The sequence below is a fragment of the Trichechus manatus genome, unplaced genomic scaffold (genome assembly GCF_000243295.1).
Source record: "Trichechus manatus latirostris isolate Lorelei unplaced genomic scaffold, TriManLat1.0 scaffold00115, whole genome shotgun sequence".
Lineage (NCBI taxonomy): Eukaryota > Metazoa > Chordata > Mammalia > Sirenia > Trichechidae > Trichechus > Trichechus manatus.
The window spans coordinates 979,395-995,412 of record NW_004444051.1 but is presented as its reverse complement, the minus strand read 5'-3'; the positions used below and the strand labels follow the sequence as shown (position 1 = coordinate 995,412).

The following is a 16,018-nucleotide window of genomic DNA, read 5'->3' as shown; positions in this document are numbered from 1 at the left end:
TTCAAGACTTGATAAGTCTTCTGGAAAGACTGGTAAATTAGTGACTTAAATTTGAAGAGATGTCTCTCATTCAGAATTAGATTTATTAACCTATCTTACAGTTATTCTATTGTTAAATGCAAAGAAAAACATCTTTACCAAGGATAGTGCTGCCCAACATTTGAAGCTCAAATAAAGGCTGTATTGGATCACAACAGAGGGTTCTGGACAGAGCTGGAGAAGGATGTAGAACATAATTTTAACTCACAAAAAAAAGACCAGATTTACTGGCTTAAAGGAGACTGGAGAAACCCTGAGAGTATGGCCCCCAGACACCCTTTTAGCTCAGTGGTGAAGTTATCTTCGAGGTTCACTGTTCAGCCTGGGAGTGGACAGCCCCATAAAACCAAATGGGACTAATGAGGTACAGTAGTCCAGTGACAAGGGCCAGAAGGCAGAAGGGGACAAGGAAGCTGGTGATAGGGAACCCAAGGTTGAGTAAGGATATTGTTGATGTGTTGTGAGATTGTTAACCATTGTCATAGAGCAACATTTGTAGTAACTGTTAAATGAGAAACTATTTTGTTATGTAAGCCTTCATCTTAAGTGAGAATAGCAGCACAATTGGAAGAGCGTAGTCAATGTCACTGAACTGTGCATGTAGAAATTTTTGAAATGGTGTATCTTTGGCTATGTGTATTTTCACCAAAAGAAAAGGTTGAGAAGTTAGAGGGTTGACATGTTGTGGGGTTGTTAACCAATGTCATAAAACAATATGTGTACTACTGTTTCATGAGAAACTATTTGTTCTGTAAGCCTTCACCTGAAGTACAATTAAAAAATAAATAAATAAATAAAGGCTGTATTTACACTCTACCAAGTAAAGACAAAATTGGCCATTGCTTCCTTAATCTTAAAGAGAATACCTCACCAAAAATTCACCCTGGAAAGTATAACTGGAAAGTGTGAAAAGAACACAGATATCTGACCTGCTGCCATACTCCAAATGGTACAACATTGATATTCGTCAACTGGACACCACTCTGATTCAGATTCCAAAATACAGGTCTTTCTGTGTTTCCAACATAAATGGGAATATCTGGTCTTCTCTTAGCAAGCTTTTTCAGTGTGGGGTAACTAGAATCAGACAGACAGAAAGATTGAAAGTTTTATTAAAAAAACACACATAGGATCATCTAGTACAAGAGACAGTTTGCTCCTTATACCAACACATTAACTGAGAAGCAAAGAATTGAAAAAACAGACTCTCGCCAGAATCCAGAAGAAGAGTTTCTGCTCAAGATTGACTGTAATGGTGAGAGGAGTTTTCTGGAAGATTCCTCCTTATCGTTAGAACATATCACATGCCATGGTGTGTACATCAACCAAGCGTGCAGGTTCCATCTTCTACATTGATGCTGCTTTGAGTAAGGGTAGTTTTAACAGAAGGTACAAAGAGGTTGTGGGCAGGTGAAGATAACCATGATCTCTATTTCTTCTTGCTCGTCAAACAGCATCTCCTAGTCAGAGAGAGGACGGGGACATGGTGCTGGATGAGGAGAACCCGTGGGTCAGAGTTTTTCAACCTTCCAAGGTTGATAGCCACACTTCAAAGTTTGATAATGAAATAATGTGTCCTTTGTCCTTAAGGAGGGTCAGAGCTTACCAGCTAGGCAACACAATACAGTGTAGGGAAAAGCTACACTGAACATTTGTAGTAAACCTGGTGCAGTACACAATCAATCATCCAAGTGTTTTTGAATACTATACATTAACTCAAATTTCATTTATCAATCACTTATTTAAATAAAAGGATGGTGCACAATTGTGGGTTGTGGTAACAAGATGAATAATAAATAAACCAATGGCTAGGTACCTATTATATTTCAAACATGGTGCTGGGAAATTTCACTTTCTTTTATTTGATCCTCTCAAAAAAAAAAAAACAGGTTTTTTGATTGTTTTCGTAGATAAGGAAAAATATTCAGAAATACACAACTAACAGATTGTAATTTGATATTCAAATTTGGATTTTCTGATTCTAAACCGAGTGTTTCTTTTATTATAAGATAGCTCCTAATTTTGGGGGGGTCTATCCTATATGGGGTTCATTGAGCTTCTTGGATGGTCAGCTTTTCATCCTTCATGATATTGGGGGAGTTTTCTGTCAGTAGTTCTTCAATAATCCTCTCTGTGTTTTCTGTTTTCTCCTCCTGTTCTGGAATTCCAATCACTCGCAGATTTTTGCTTTTGATTGTATCTCACATAATTCTCAGGGTTTCTTCACTTTTCTTCATTCTTTTTTCTGATTTTTCTTCAGAGTTGTATCCAAGTGTTTGTCTTCAATTTCACTGATCCTATCTTCCATTGTTTCAAACCTGCTCCTCTGCCCAAGACACTGTCTATTTCTGAAATCTTGTTATCTTTTGGATTTCTAATTGTTGTTTTTGTATGATTTCTAGTTGTGAATTTATTTAAGCATTTTTTCCTGTATTATTTTCTTGAATTCTTCAATTTTTTGTCTGTATTTTCCACAAATATTTCTGTCTTTTCCATGGATTTATCTATTTTTTCCTCATTTTTGTCTGCTTTTTGCTTCAACTCTTGGATAATTCTAAATAGTAGAGATTTGAATTCCCTATCAGGTAGTTCTAGTGCCTTTTCTTCTGCTGGAAAGTCATCTGCTGTTTTATTTTGGACATCTACTAGAACCATCCTGTCCTATTTTTGTATATGTTTTGATATTGTCTGCTGTCTTTGGGGCATTCAGTAGTTATTTTGCTCTTTTATTGATTGTAGATTTGTTTGTTTCATCCTTATTTTTTGTTTTATTTGGTTATGTCTGAGCAGGCAGGCTGTGCATTCTTCATTGTTTGCTCATCTGTGGGCATGATACTTTTCACTTCCTTCTCTAATGGGCAGAGTCAGTCACTCAGGTATGGTACAGCAGTGCAGGTCCAGCTGAAGGGGAGTTGCTGGAATGGGTTGTTTGTGACACATACTAGGGCTGACAGGGCAGACTGGAAATCAGCACAGGGAAGGTTCTGGTAGGCCTGCCTGTGCTGCTTGGGAGAGTGATGTTTAGCACACGGTGCAGGTAGGCAGGAAGGAGGGGGGTGATTGTGATGTGTGGAGCTAGGATGGGTATAGGAAAGAGGAGAGAGATGAGAGAGGAACAGGAGTCAAAAACGTACACACAAATAAACAAAAAAGAGTGCTAAGGGAGCTTGCTATTTGAGTGGAGAGATGAGATATTGAGAAATGGAGAACAACAAAAAGAAAAAAAAGAAAAGGGTAAAAGAGAAAATGAATAAATAAAAATTAAAGGAAAAAAAAGAAAGAAAGAAAAGCTCCCAGGGATCCCACTGGTGCAGCTGCTAGGACTGGGGAAGATGTTCCAGGCCATGAAGTAAAGCCTAGCTAGAAAGGTAGAGGTGTCACACAGCACCAGGTACTCAGGAGACAGGGAGAGAAGGTAAGTATAGAGAGACGAGAAACTGGAAATGAAGAAAGACAAAAAGGGAAAAAGAGAGAGAAGAAAACAAAACAAAAAACAAGAAAAAAGAAATGCCTCCGGGGATGTCACTGTGCATCTGCGCAGAGTAAGGGAGTAGCTCTCAAGCCACACAGTACCGCCCAGCTAGAAGGGGCTCCCAAGCCGAGAAAAGGAAAAGAAAACAAACAAACAAATCAAAACAGAACAAATCAGAACACACAAACAAAAAAAGCCCCGGGTGTCCCACCAGCATGGCGGCACAGCCCGGGAAGCAGTTTCACAGTCGAGCTGTGTTTCGCAGTTTTTCTGGAAGAAGCAAAGGTGACACACGGAGCCAGGTATTTAAGAGACAGGAGGGGGAGGTGGTGAGAGGTAAGGAAGAAATCTAAAGAAGCGGAAAAAAGCAACACCAGCAGCCAACAAATGGCACTCAGGGAGCTGGTCAGTGCGGGCAGGTGGAATCCAAGTAGCACAGAGGTGAAGCTTGTGATTCCCGGCCAAGAGACTGTGGCTGCGGGAAGCAGAGGAGGCCGAGTGGGGGTGAAGACGGGTGGGGGTGGGAAAGCATATATCACTGGTTACTGGTCATTGTGTCTCCTTCTGGAAGCTCCACGAAGCTGCTTTCTCATACCCCTGTTCACTGATCTCCGATAGGAGTCCAGGATGGCGGACCCGTGCTGTGATAGCTGATGGGGGACCTCTGCATGTATCTCTCCTCGCTCTCTGTTCTCAGTCAGTTTCTTATTCCATTCGGTGCTTGGCTGACTTTTTTATCTCTTTATTTGATGCTTAGGGTTTCAGGATTGACATGTGACTCTGACTTAGTTTTTTGGATCTTTGCTGTAGAGGGACGGTGTGGTGCTTCTGTCTGTAGCACCATGTTGCCCGGAAGTCTCGATAGTTCTTAATTTTAATGAGTGTACTAACTGGTGGAAAAATCAGACTTGTACATAGACTATAATGTCAGGCAAAATAATATAAGGAAAGCATAAACAAATCTGCTTATCAGCACTTAACTGTAATAATAGTCACATTCCAGCACTGTGTTAAAAGCTGTCCAAATAGTAGAATCAGAGGGAGATGGGGTGGAACTGGTAGGTTTTTCTCCCCCTAAAACAATGGATTCAAAAAAATCAAGGGTTTTTTCACTATGCCTTCAACATCTGGGTTCAGCAATCAAATCTTGTGCCTTAAAATACTGTGAGAGTTATGCTAAATTACTCTAAAATTGATATTTACTGTTTTCTGATTTCTTTAACTTCTGATAATTTTTACTAGTATCTATTAATAACATATTATAATGTACTCCATATTTACATTAAAAAATTACAACTTTTTTTTTAATAAAGATGGTTTACTAAAGCACTTTGGCCTTTTCCCTTGTTTTTCTGAATCAGGGAGGTTTTATTCTATAAATAAAGGTCAAAAGGGAGGAAACAGTCTCACCGGCAAATAACTGCCATGTTTATTAGTCAACTGATAAAGAGTCAAAGAGTAAGGGTCTATCAAGGAGATAGGCCCAAAGGAGTAAAAATTACAAACTTTGGTCACTTTTTAGTATTAAGTTATCTGCAATACACTGCACAGCAATGTGTTGTGATACTATAGTTGAGAACTGGTGTTCCAATGCATGGCACACTTCAGCCCACACAAACCCCTGAAACTAAAACTAAATTTGCTTTTATGCCAGTGGTTGGGAAATAAGTGACATTAAAATTCTTTTACCAATTGCTATCAAGTAGACACCAGCTCATGGCAACCCCATGTGTGTCAAATACAACTGTACTCCATAGGGTTTTCAATGACTGATTTTTCAGAAGTAGTTTGCCAGGCCTTTCTTCCAAGGCACCTCTGGGTGGACTCAAGCTTCCAACCTTTTGGTTAACAGTCAAGTGTGTTAACTATTTGCACCACCCAGGGACTAAAATCCTTACCCTCCCTAAAATTCAGTATTTCACTGTATTCCCATAGAAGTTCTCACATTACGACCTTAGGCAACTGTATCTTATAACAGACACTATAAAGTGATCGCCTCATTTACATGATATTTTTATCCCTATACAAGCTATAAAAAATTGCCACCTCACATTATTGTTATCACACAATGCATGAACCCAGGGCTCTCATAATCCTGAAATTGTCCAAATTTTTTCTAGAAGCTTGTGTGGAACAAAGATACCATGCAGTCAACAAGCAATTTTTAATCATAGCACCACAATATACTAGTAGGTTGTAATCAATAAAGAAGCATGCTGTAATTTTTTACTAAAACAGCTAATTATTTATTTGTAAATTATTTCCTTTAAAAAACAAATTACAGCATATTCATACCTCAGAAATTCCATATACTTTGGAATAGAAAATCTAGGTACCAGTCAACTGGGAAACAACCTATTATTCCTAACCTTGGACATTTCTATCAAAGGATGTCCTACATGTGAACTTCACTTGTCATGCAGGCTCACAGAAGGAAAAAAAGTTGAAATTGCTTCATTAGAACATTGTGGGCATTGCTGTGTGTTGGCAACCCATCAGAAATGATACAGACTTCAAAACAAAAAAGAAAGGACATGACCCTGTAATTAAGCAAAGGGGTTGGGAATATGATCCTCCCACTTCTGAAAACTCAGTTTGTTTGCAAATATATTTGGTTTCTTAAGGGGAAGTTTTCTTTCTGCCTCCTTTTTGATTGCTGGGTTAGGGAAGTTTCGGTTCCTATCATATCATTATGCTCTGGTTTCAATGGGGCTAACTCAGGGTTAAAATGTTGGGGGCTCAGTGTTGCTGTTGTTGGTTCCTGTCAAGTCGATTCTGACTTTTGGTGACCCCATGTGTGCACAGTAGAACTGTTCCATAGGGTTTTCAAGGTTATGACCTTTCAGAAGCAGATCACCAAACCTGTCTTCCGGGGCAGCCCTGGGTGTGTTCAAACCATTAACCTTTCAGCTAATAATTGAGAACTTAACTGTTTGTGCCACCCAGAGACTCCAGTGTTGGGATGTTCTAAATCAGAAGTTAGCAAACTATAATGCCTGGGCCATATCTGACTTGCTGCCATATTTGTACAACCTTTGAGCTAAGAATAGCTTTTACCTTATTAAATGGTAGTAAAAAAATCAAAGGAGAACAATATTTTGTGACATGTGAAAATTGTACAATATTTCAGATTTCATTGTCCATAAATAAAGTTTCATTGGAACACAATTGCAGTGTAATGGATCACTTTTATACGGCCTTTTTTGCCATGGTCCTGAAACTCCCACCAAATGATTGGGTGGGACTATGCAAATAAGGTGCTTGTGGCCCACCAAGGTGATTGGACAGGTTTCTAATAATGCAAGCAAGGTGCATGGTACCCTTGTGGAGGTGGGAGCATGCAAATCAGGTGTATGGAATCCTAATGAGGGGATTGGTCAGTTTTGCCATACTGTTAGGCTTAAAATGAGCCATTCCAGAGGCAGGAAGGGAGGATTTCAACACCACCAAGGAAGAAGAGCCAGGAGTAGAGCTTGTCGTTTGGACCCAGGATCCCTGCACCGAGAACCTGCCAGATCCAGGAGACAGAGGGAGGAGCTGTAACACAGAAGACAGCAAGAGATGGCAGCACGAGATGGCAGGAATCAGGAGACTGGTGCGAGACAGCTGCTGTGGGGCTTCCCAGCCCATGAAGTGAGAAAGCTGAGAGACTTTGGGCATGAAGCTTACTGGCAGAGTGGGTTGCCTTGGGACACTTATTAGCAGAGCTAAAAGAGCTTTGTAACACTTGCCTGAACAGGGCAGAAGCTGAGGGCCAGAGAGAGGCCTGCCTGTGGCAGGGCTGAGAAGAGACTGTCCTTATGGAAGAACTGTATCCTGAGTGTTCCTGAACCTGAATTGTAACTGTTACTTCCCTAATAAACCCCATAATCATGAGTATTGTCTGTGAGTTCTGTGTGGCCATTGCAATGAATTATTGAAACCAGCAGAGAAGTAGAGAGTGCCATGAGAGGGACAGTCGGTGTCAAAATTGGTAAAAAGGGGAGAGGGAGCAGGCGTATCTGACCACCTCATAGGAATCAGCCTTGGGCCGCTGATCTTGATTCTCCTTTCCACCTGTGAAGTTAGAGGAGGTCAGACACCACCCACTCCACGCCATTTTTACAACAATCATGCTCATTCTCTTAAACACTGTCTATGGCTGCTTTTGTGCTTCAACAGCAGAGTTAAGTAGTTGAGACACTGAGCATACAGCTTGCAAAGGCTAAAATATTTATTTTCTGGCTCTTTATAGAAAAAATTTGTGGATCTCTGCTATAAATATTGAACTGAAAGAGGAAGTCAACTATGATGACCCTTAAGCCTAGACTTCTGTCAAGTGGCAGGAAGGTGCAAAGTGAGAGAGTAGTGACATTGTTAACCCTTGTTCTCCTCCCTGCAACTGGGGCCCAATTAAGGCATGTGAAGGCCTAAGCACTGATAGTCTGTGGTGTCCCCTCCTCTGCTTACTTACATGTTCGAATAGGGCAAGGGAGTTATATATATACAGGTATATGTATGTGTGTGTGTGTGTGTCTTAGCTATCCATGATATAACTTCTTTTAAAACGCAACTGTAGTATTAGCAATGGAATGCAAACGTAGTGTATGCCATTTTAGCAGAATGAGATGAACAGGATTATAAAATTTTTAGTGGGTGAATGTAGCAAGAGTTAGACTCAACAGTCTACTCCTACTCTTGTTTATTAGAAAGAAATAGTATACTCCCAACAGACCCACCGAGATAAGGGGTTTCAATTACACGAGAGGGGATCATGGGAGACAGATGTCAACAAAGGTGTTGAAGTGGTAGGGGTCTCATATCTTAAACAACCTTGTGCATGGGCGCCCTTGTGACCCTGCATGAACTTTATTTCCAGCCAGCACATTTTCACACACTGGAGCTGGTATCAGTTTCATTTGGTACCCTGCCAGTTCCTTTCCACTGTAGCGCTTGCTTTTCCTTGTGTCCTGTCTGCTTGGCATCTATAGGTCTTTGCTTTGGACAACGGGTGCTCTTATTTTGTTGGTGCCCTAAAGGCGTGATTACCTTGCTTACTGGGTAATCTGCCCACAATAGCTCCTTCTTCCTCATTCTCAACGATATAAAATGTGAAAGTACTTTTAAAAGTATGAAATTGCTATGAAAATGTATTTATCTTTATTAGTCTTCCTTCCCCCATTGCAAATAAACTCACTTCAAAGAGGGCAGTAATTGTAAAAGAACTCTTATAACAAAACCTGAACCAAACCCACTGCCATCAAATCGATTCCTACTTATAGTGACCCTGTAGGACAGAGTAGAACTGCTCCATAGAGTTTCAAAGGCTATAATCTTTTTGGAAGCAGATTGTCACATCTTTCTCCCACAGAGCAGCTGGTGGATTCGACTGAGGTGTAGTGAGGGTAAGGAGCGCCCAGGGACAATCTCTAAGGCTGGCTTTGTCTGGCGCCCCCTTGGACTTGTGCCTGGGTAAAAATGCCCCCCTCTCATCTCTGCTCGCTACGCCTCTGGGGTTCTAACCACCAACCTTTCAGTTAGTGGCCAAGTACTTAACCATTGTACCACCAGGGCTCCTTTATCCTATAACAGACACTATAAAAACAGACATTATTAAGCAATAAGACTGAAAACATGTTATATCTTTGCTGCAGCATTGTCTTATGAGTTTAGTGCTCAGGACTTCATTACCTCAGGTGGTCTGAATGCATGTGACTGATATAAATTAGATCAGCTTGGCACAGCCTCTCCAGCCAATCAGAGGGAGGCTCATGGAGCAACCACCATCCTCGGGCAAAAGCAGGACCAATTAACCAAGGGTCAAACACCATCCTCGTATCTCCCAGTTTGAGGTCCATGCAGGCATGAGTGAGATATGTTATCTGTTGGAAGAGTGTGAGATTAATATTATCAAATCATTACTGGCTAGCAACAATGGACTGGTTAACTGACTAAATCATGCTGGAGAACTTTGCTCCTAAGCACGGTCAGGCAAAAACATAGGACTCAAGTAGAACTCAGCAGGAAGCTTTATAGAGAGCACAATTTCCAGCAAAAAAAAAATTAGTTGCCATGGAGTCGATTTCAACTTATGGCAATGTCATGTGTATCAGAGCAGAATTGTGCTCCATAGTGTTTTCAATGGCTGTGATCTTTTGGAAATAGATCACCAGGCCTCTCTTCTGAGCCACCTCTGGGTGGACTTGAACCTCCAACCTTTCAGTTAACAGCTGAGCACATTAACTGTTTTCATGACCCAGGGATGCCTTAGGCGTTAAACCAATTGACTTTCCTAGTTTTATTCTTCCTCACCGTCTGTCAGTTTGTTGTACTGTGGGGGCTTGCATCTTGCTATGCTGCTGAAAACTATGCCACTGGTCATTCTAATACTGGCAGGGTCACCTATGGACAGGTTTCTCCAGAGCTTCCACACTAAGACAGACTAGGAAAAAAAAGGCCTGTGGATCTACTTCTGAAAATTAGTCAATGAAGGCCCTATGGATCACAACAGAATATTGTACAATACAGTGCTGGAAGATAAGCCACCTAGGTTAGAAGGCACTCAAAATACACAGTGCCCACAACAATGGGCTCAAACATATCAATGATCGTGAAGATGGCAATGTTTGATTCTGTTGTACATGGGGTCGCCATGAGTCAGAGCGGACTCGATGGCCACTAACAAGTTTTACTCTATTTAAATTAGCTCTTACACACTTATTTACAGTCTGCACTGCAGAATATCTTTGTGACCAGTACCTTCACTTCACAGTTTACAAGCAAAGGCAGTAGAAATGTGATGACAGGCACTTGAGGATTTAAATGCCAGAGTGGTTGTGAATAAGAATACGAATGAATTATTCTCTGTGAGTTTGGGTAGCTTGGCACAGGCAGAGTGGACTGGCAACTGGCTAAACAGGTTTGGAAGACTTTCTCTTCCAAATTACCTGCTAACTCACCCCTTCAGGATGCCAAAGTCCTCTGAGAATGGCTACAAACAATGGCTTTGAGACAGGAACAGGCTGGGGGATTCTAAATAAGTTCCTCACTCTCTTTCCATGGTCTGGTACATCCACAGGAAAAAGGGATGCAATCAGGAGCAGAGATAAGGTAACAGAAACTCTTGTGTGGACAGCCAAAAAAAGTGAGTGAGGAGAGGTCAAAGAATCAAATTAATTTTTTTATTATGACTATTTTGGGTCATTATGAGTTGGAATTGACTCAATGGCAATGCAGTGGGTTTTTTATTCTGGGTACAGGAGTCTCTGGGTGGTGCAAATGGTTAAATACTCAACTACTAGCAGAAAGGTTGGTGATTTGAACGCACCCAGAGGTGCCCTGGAAGAAAGGCCTGGCAATCTGCTTCCAAAAGGTTATAGTTTTGAAAACCCTACCAAGTATAGTTCTACTCTTGAGCTCACCATGAGTCAGAATCAACTCGGCAGCAACTAGTTTGATTTTTTTTGTTTGCTTTTTAATTCTGGGTACATTCCCATTTGTTTCCTAAAAAAAATAACTGCTGTTTTCACATGCTTCCCAAATATCCAGAAAAATGAATTTTTGCTGTTTACCTTTTCTGAAGCAGGAGAATGCACAAGGTGGTTTGTAAAAGATCTCAAGGAGCAACGTGCAGAAATATACAACCAGCCATTCTATTAGACAGTGATCTGGGCTGGCATCATGAGTAGTTTCTGAACTTCCTTCATTCGTTTTTCATAACTCACCTTTGAGAGTTTCCTCTAAAGTTTCTTTCTGACTATATTTCCTTGCAATCCTTACCAAGTTCTGGGAGTCTCTAAAAGAAACTTGCTCAAGAGAATGATTTTATTATAGGTCCTTCCTAATTAACCACCTCAAAGAGTATTTGTAGTAGTGGAGGCTGTAAAATAAATCTGGAACTGTAATAAATGACTTAGTTTTATTTTTATTTTTAAGAATATTATAATTTTAATGTGTGTGTGTTTTTACCTGCACTTCTCCAAAAGCCAAATCTTCAGGAGTTCTGGGATCTGAATCCCAGGGGTTAGGAGGACTCAGTTCTAGGAGTGAAAATCCATTTTTTCCATCCATTTCAACAACTAGAACCAAAGGGGAACAAAACTGGATTAACAACAAAAATGACCTTTTAGAAGTGTCACTGAAATAGAAATGCATTGCCCAGGTACACAAGAGTGCCAGAATCCAAGGAAAATCAAAGCAAAAGACAATGCTCACTTGGGCCAAGCAATACCTGCTGAGATGAAGGGTTAAGACCAATACCAATTCATTTCCTCATTCATATTACGCTGGGGAACTCATGAGATCCCAGTCACATCAGGGGCACAAACACACACAACAACTTCACTACAATTAAATCCATGTTATAGAGATGGGTTCAGGATGGCTATGGATACTTTATCAGGAAAAATCAATCACTAGAGGAAGACATCATGTTTGACAAAGTAGAGTGTTAATGAGGGCATGGTAGACTATTTGTTAGATGGATTGGCACTGTCTGCAACAATGGATTTCAACATGCTGGCGATTGTGAGGATGAGGCAGAACTGGACAACATTTTGTCCTGTTGTAATATATGGTCACTGTCACAGTCACCTTGACGGCAGCAAACACGGGAGTGTGGAGGAAGGGGCACCTGGTCAGTTTCCAAGATCCAAAGTTCATTTCAAATATGATGTAACCCTTGAGCTAGACTTGAAAGATGAAATATTTGGGGACGGACAAAAGAAATATAACTTTGTAAGGCAGAAGGAATGAAAGAACAGTATATGGAAAGGTTTGGAGGCATGAGAGAGCTTGGTATTCACAAAGTGACTGGTAATTTATGACTGAGGAAATTGGTGTTTGAGTCAGGCAGGAAAGACCACGGGCCAGAGGAGTTCACAAAGGACCTTAGTTACCATGCCAAGGAGTTTGGGTTTTACTTTATGGTAATGAGGGACACTGAAGAATTTTAAGCAAGTGTAACAGACACTGGTAGCCTAAACAGATTCCATTCTGTTCTTCTCCCTTCCTATCAGCATCCTCATTTTACTAGGAGTGGTGATATGCCTATTTAAAGGTCATGATTCCCCAAGATCCCTGAGTGGCCATAGACATAGCTCTTACATATAGTACATGTAGTTTTGGCCAATTAGATGTGAGCAGAAGCCTATTAGTGGGACTTCCAGGAAAATTGTTATTTTCCTCTTCAAGAGGGGCAGACACAAAGGACCTGAACCATTTGCCTTTTGGCTGTTCCTCCTCTTGTTTGGAACTTGGTTGCCATGCCTGTACAAGCAGGAGCCATCTTGAAACCCTGAGAAAAATAGCCACATACTAAGGATGACAGAGGAGGAAGATAGAAGGAACCTGAGTCTGTAATAAACCATGGAATGACTACCCATGTACTACCCAGGACTGCCTGCCTTCCAACTTCTTATTATGTGAGAAAACAGCACCTATATATTCAGTCCACCATTATTTGGGTTTTCTGTTACATGTAGCTAGCTGAAAGCAATACCTAACTGCTATAGCAAGGGAGTAATAAAATCAGAGCCTAATTTCAGAAAGATCACCATGAAAGCATGGGGAAGATCAATTGGAGGGAGATAAGATCACATTCAAGGGCTCTCACCATAGTGTTGGAAAGCCATTAGCAAAGTCATAATGGTCATGAGCTTGGAAATCAGAAAGCCTTGTTTGGAACCTTTCCCCTCCCATTTAACAGATGGATGACCTTGGGCATGTTATTTAATGTCTCTGTTCTTCAATGTTTTCATCTTTAATCCTATCTACCTCCAAGGATAGTTAATCCTAACAAATGCCAGCCATTACTACTAATTGCTAAATGAAAGCAAATGAGGTCTTAGACCAAGGCAGTCCTTGTGGAGATGGTGTCACTGCCCTGCTCTCAAAGCCATTCACTTACCACTTTCTTCGAAGTTTATGAAAAAAGGCTTTACCCAAATTAGAGCCATACCTCACACCACATACAAAAATTAACTCAAAATTGATCAATCACCTAAATATGAGTTAAATTTTTATAAGAAAACTTTGTTTTTCAAAATGGAATCTTAGCTATGACAACAAAAACATGAGCAACAAAAGACAAAATAAATTACCTTAATTTGAAGGTGCTATCTGTTATCCTTTTGTGAACAAATCCCGTACAATAATAAAGAATAGAAAAGCCTGTTGCGATCAAGTCGACCCCAACTTGTGGCAACCCCATGTTATAAAGAGTAAAACTGTCCCATAGGATTCTCTTGGCTGTAATCTTTATGGAAGCAGATCACCAGCCCTTTCTGCTGTAACGCTGCTGGATGTGTTCGAACTGTCTACCTTTAGTTTAGTAGAAGAGAGCAAACCATTTGCACCAGACTAGCTATCCTTAAAACCCAGATTCAGAAGAGTGATTATCTCTGGGAGTTGGAAGGGGGAATGTGATGTGGTCAAGGAAAGGTATATAAAGAGCTTCTGTTGTTAATGTTTTATCTCTTAAGCTGGGTGCTGCATACACGGGTGTTCATTATTTTTATGCTTTTAAAATATTATTTTGTTGCTGTGTGCCATCCACTCAATTCTGACTCATAGTGACCCTATGTGACAGAGTAGAACTGTTCCATAAGGTTTTCTAGGCTGTAATCTTTACGGGAGCAAATCACCAGGTCTTTTCTCCCGAGGAGTTGCCAGTGGGTTTGAATCTCCAACCTTTTGGTTAGTAGCCAAGTGCTTTATCATTGTGTCACCAGGGCTCCTTAAATATTGCTTAAGAAATGTAATAAAAACAATATCTTTCTTAAAATAATAGTTATCAGCTTATTTAATGGTGAAACATAAATGGTTTCTTTAATAAAATCAGTAAGAAACAGTATCTTATAGCCTTTTTTGTAAATAAACCATCCTTAAATTATCCTAATTTAAGGGTGCCATCTGTTTTCCTTTTGTGAACTTAACCAGTACAATAATAAAGAATGTTTTTATTATTAGGTGCCTTCGAGTCGGTCTCACTCACAGCGACCCATGTACAACAGAATGAAACACTGCCTAGTCCTGTACCATCCTCACAATCGTTATTATGCTCGAGCCTATTTTTGCAGCCACTGTGTCAATGCATCTCGTTGAGGGTCTTCCTCTTTTTCGCTGACCCTCAACTTTGCCAAGCATGATGTCCTTGTCCAGGGACTGATCCCTCCGAATAACACATCCAAAGTATGTGAGACGAAGTCTCACCATCCTTGCTTCTAAGGAGCATTCTGGCTGTACTTCTTCCAAGACAGATTTGTTTGTCCTTCTGGCAGTTCGTGGTATATTCAATATTCTTCGCCAACACCATAATTCAAAGGCATCAATTCTTCTTCAGTCTTCTTTCTTCCTTTTCCAACTTTCACATGCATATGAGGTGATTAAAAGTACCATGGCTTGGGTCAGGTGCACCTTAGTCCTTAAATATGATATCTTTGCTTTTTAACACTTTAAAGAGGTCTTTTGCAGCCAATTTGCCCAATGCAATGCATCTTTTGATTTATTAACTGCTGCTTCCATGGGTGTTGACTGTAGATCCAAGTAAAACGAAATCCTTGACAACTCCAATCTTTTCTCCGTTTATCCTGATGTTGCTTATTGGTCCAGTTGTAAGAATTTTTGTTTTCTTTATGTAGAGGGGTAATCCATACTGAAAGCTGTAGTCTTTGATCTTCATTAGTAAGTGCTTCAAGTCCTCTCCACTTTCAGCAAGCAAGGTTGTGTCATGTGTATAAAGCAGGTTGTTAATGTGTCTTCCTCCAATCCTGATGCCTAGTGTCATGGATTGGATTATGTCCCCCAAAAAATGTGTGTATTAATTTGGCTGGGTCATGATTCCTGGTATCGTGTGATTTTCCTGTATGTTGTAAATCCTGCCTCTATGATGTTAATGAGGGAGGATGGGTGCAGTTGTGTTAGTTAGGCAGGACTCAGTCTACAAGATTGGATTGTGTCCTGAGGCAATCTCTTGAGATATAAAAGAGAGAAGTGAGCAGAGAGACAATGGGACCTCATACCACGGAGAAAGCAGTGCCAGGAGCAGAGCCTGTCCTTTGGACCAGAGGTCCCTGAGTGGAGAAGCTCCTAGTCTGGGGGAACATTGATGAGAAGGCCACCAGAGAGAAAAAGCCTTTCCCTGGAGCTGACACCCTGAATTTGGACTTTTAGCCTACTTTACTGTGAAGAAATAAATTTCTCTTTGTTAAAGCCATCCACTTGTGGTATTTCTGTTGTAGCAGCAGTAGATGACTTAGACAGTCTCTATGCCTCCGGCACAAACAGAAATTGCCTGCATGCCCTGAAGAGCATGTAACATCTGCAAACTTTCTTCCTCTGTAAATAAAGTAGTGAGAATGTGGTAACCTTATTTTGACCTTACAAGCTAATGAAATCTAGGTTATTTGGCTCATAATTGTAATATTAATCTAGAAGGACAAACAAATGACATTCCTTAAAATCTTTTCATAAAGAAGAATAATGAAGAATTAGAATAAACACATATTAGAAAACCATAATAATTAAATC

At 40.4% G+C, this 16,018-nt stretch overlaps 1 protein-coding gene across 3 annotated transcripts in view; it reads right to left on the bottom strand.

Annotated features, from left to right (window-relative positions):
- Positions 1–16,018, bottom strand: part of LOC101341508 (cytidine monophosphate-N-acetylneuraminic acid hydroxylase) — a 95,143-nt gene that overhangs the window by 60,400 nt on the left and 18,725 nt on the right. For all 3 annotated transcript variants that reach the window (XM_023738330.1, XM_023738331.1, XM_023738332.1), the window contains exons 4-6: positions 11,459–11,568; positions 9,182–9,372; positions 969–1,116 (exon numbers count right to left, since the gene is read on the bottom strand). In XM_023738330.1, the coding sequence (XP_023594098.1) occupies positions 969–1,116; positions 9,182–9,372; positions 11,459–11,568 (449 nt within the window). The remainder of the gene's footprint in view (positions 1–968; positions 1,117–9,181; positions 9,373–11,458; positions 11,569–16,018) is intronic.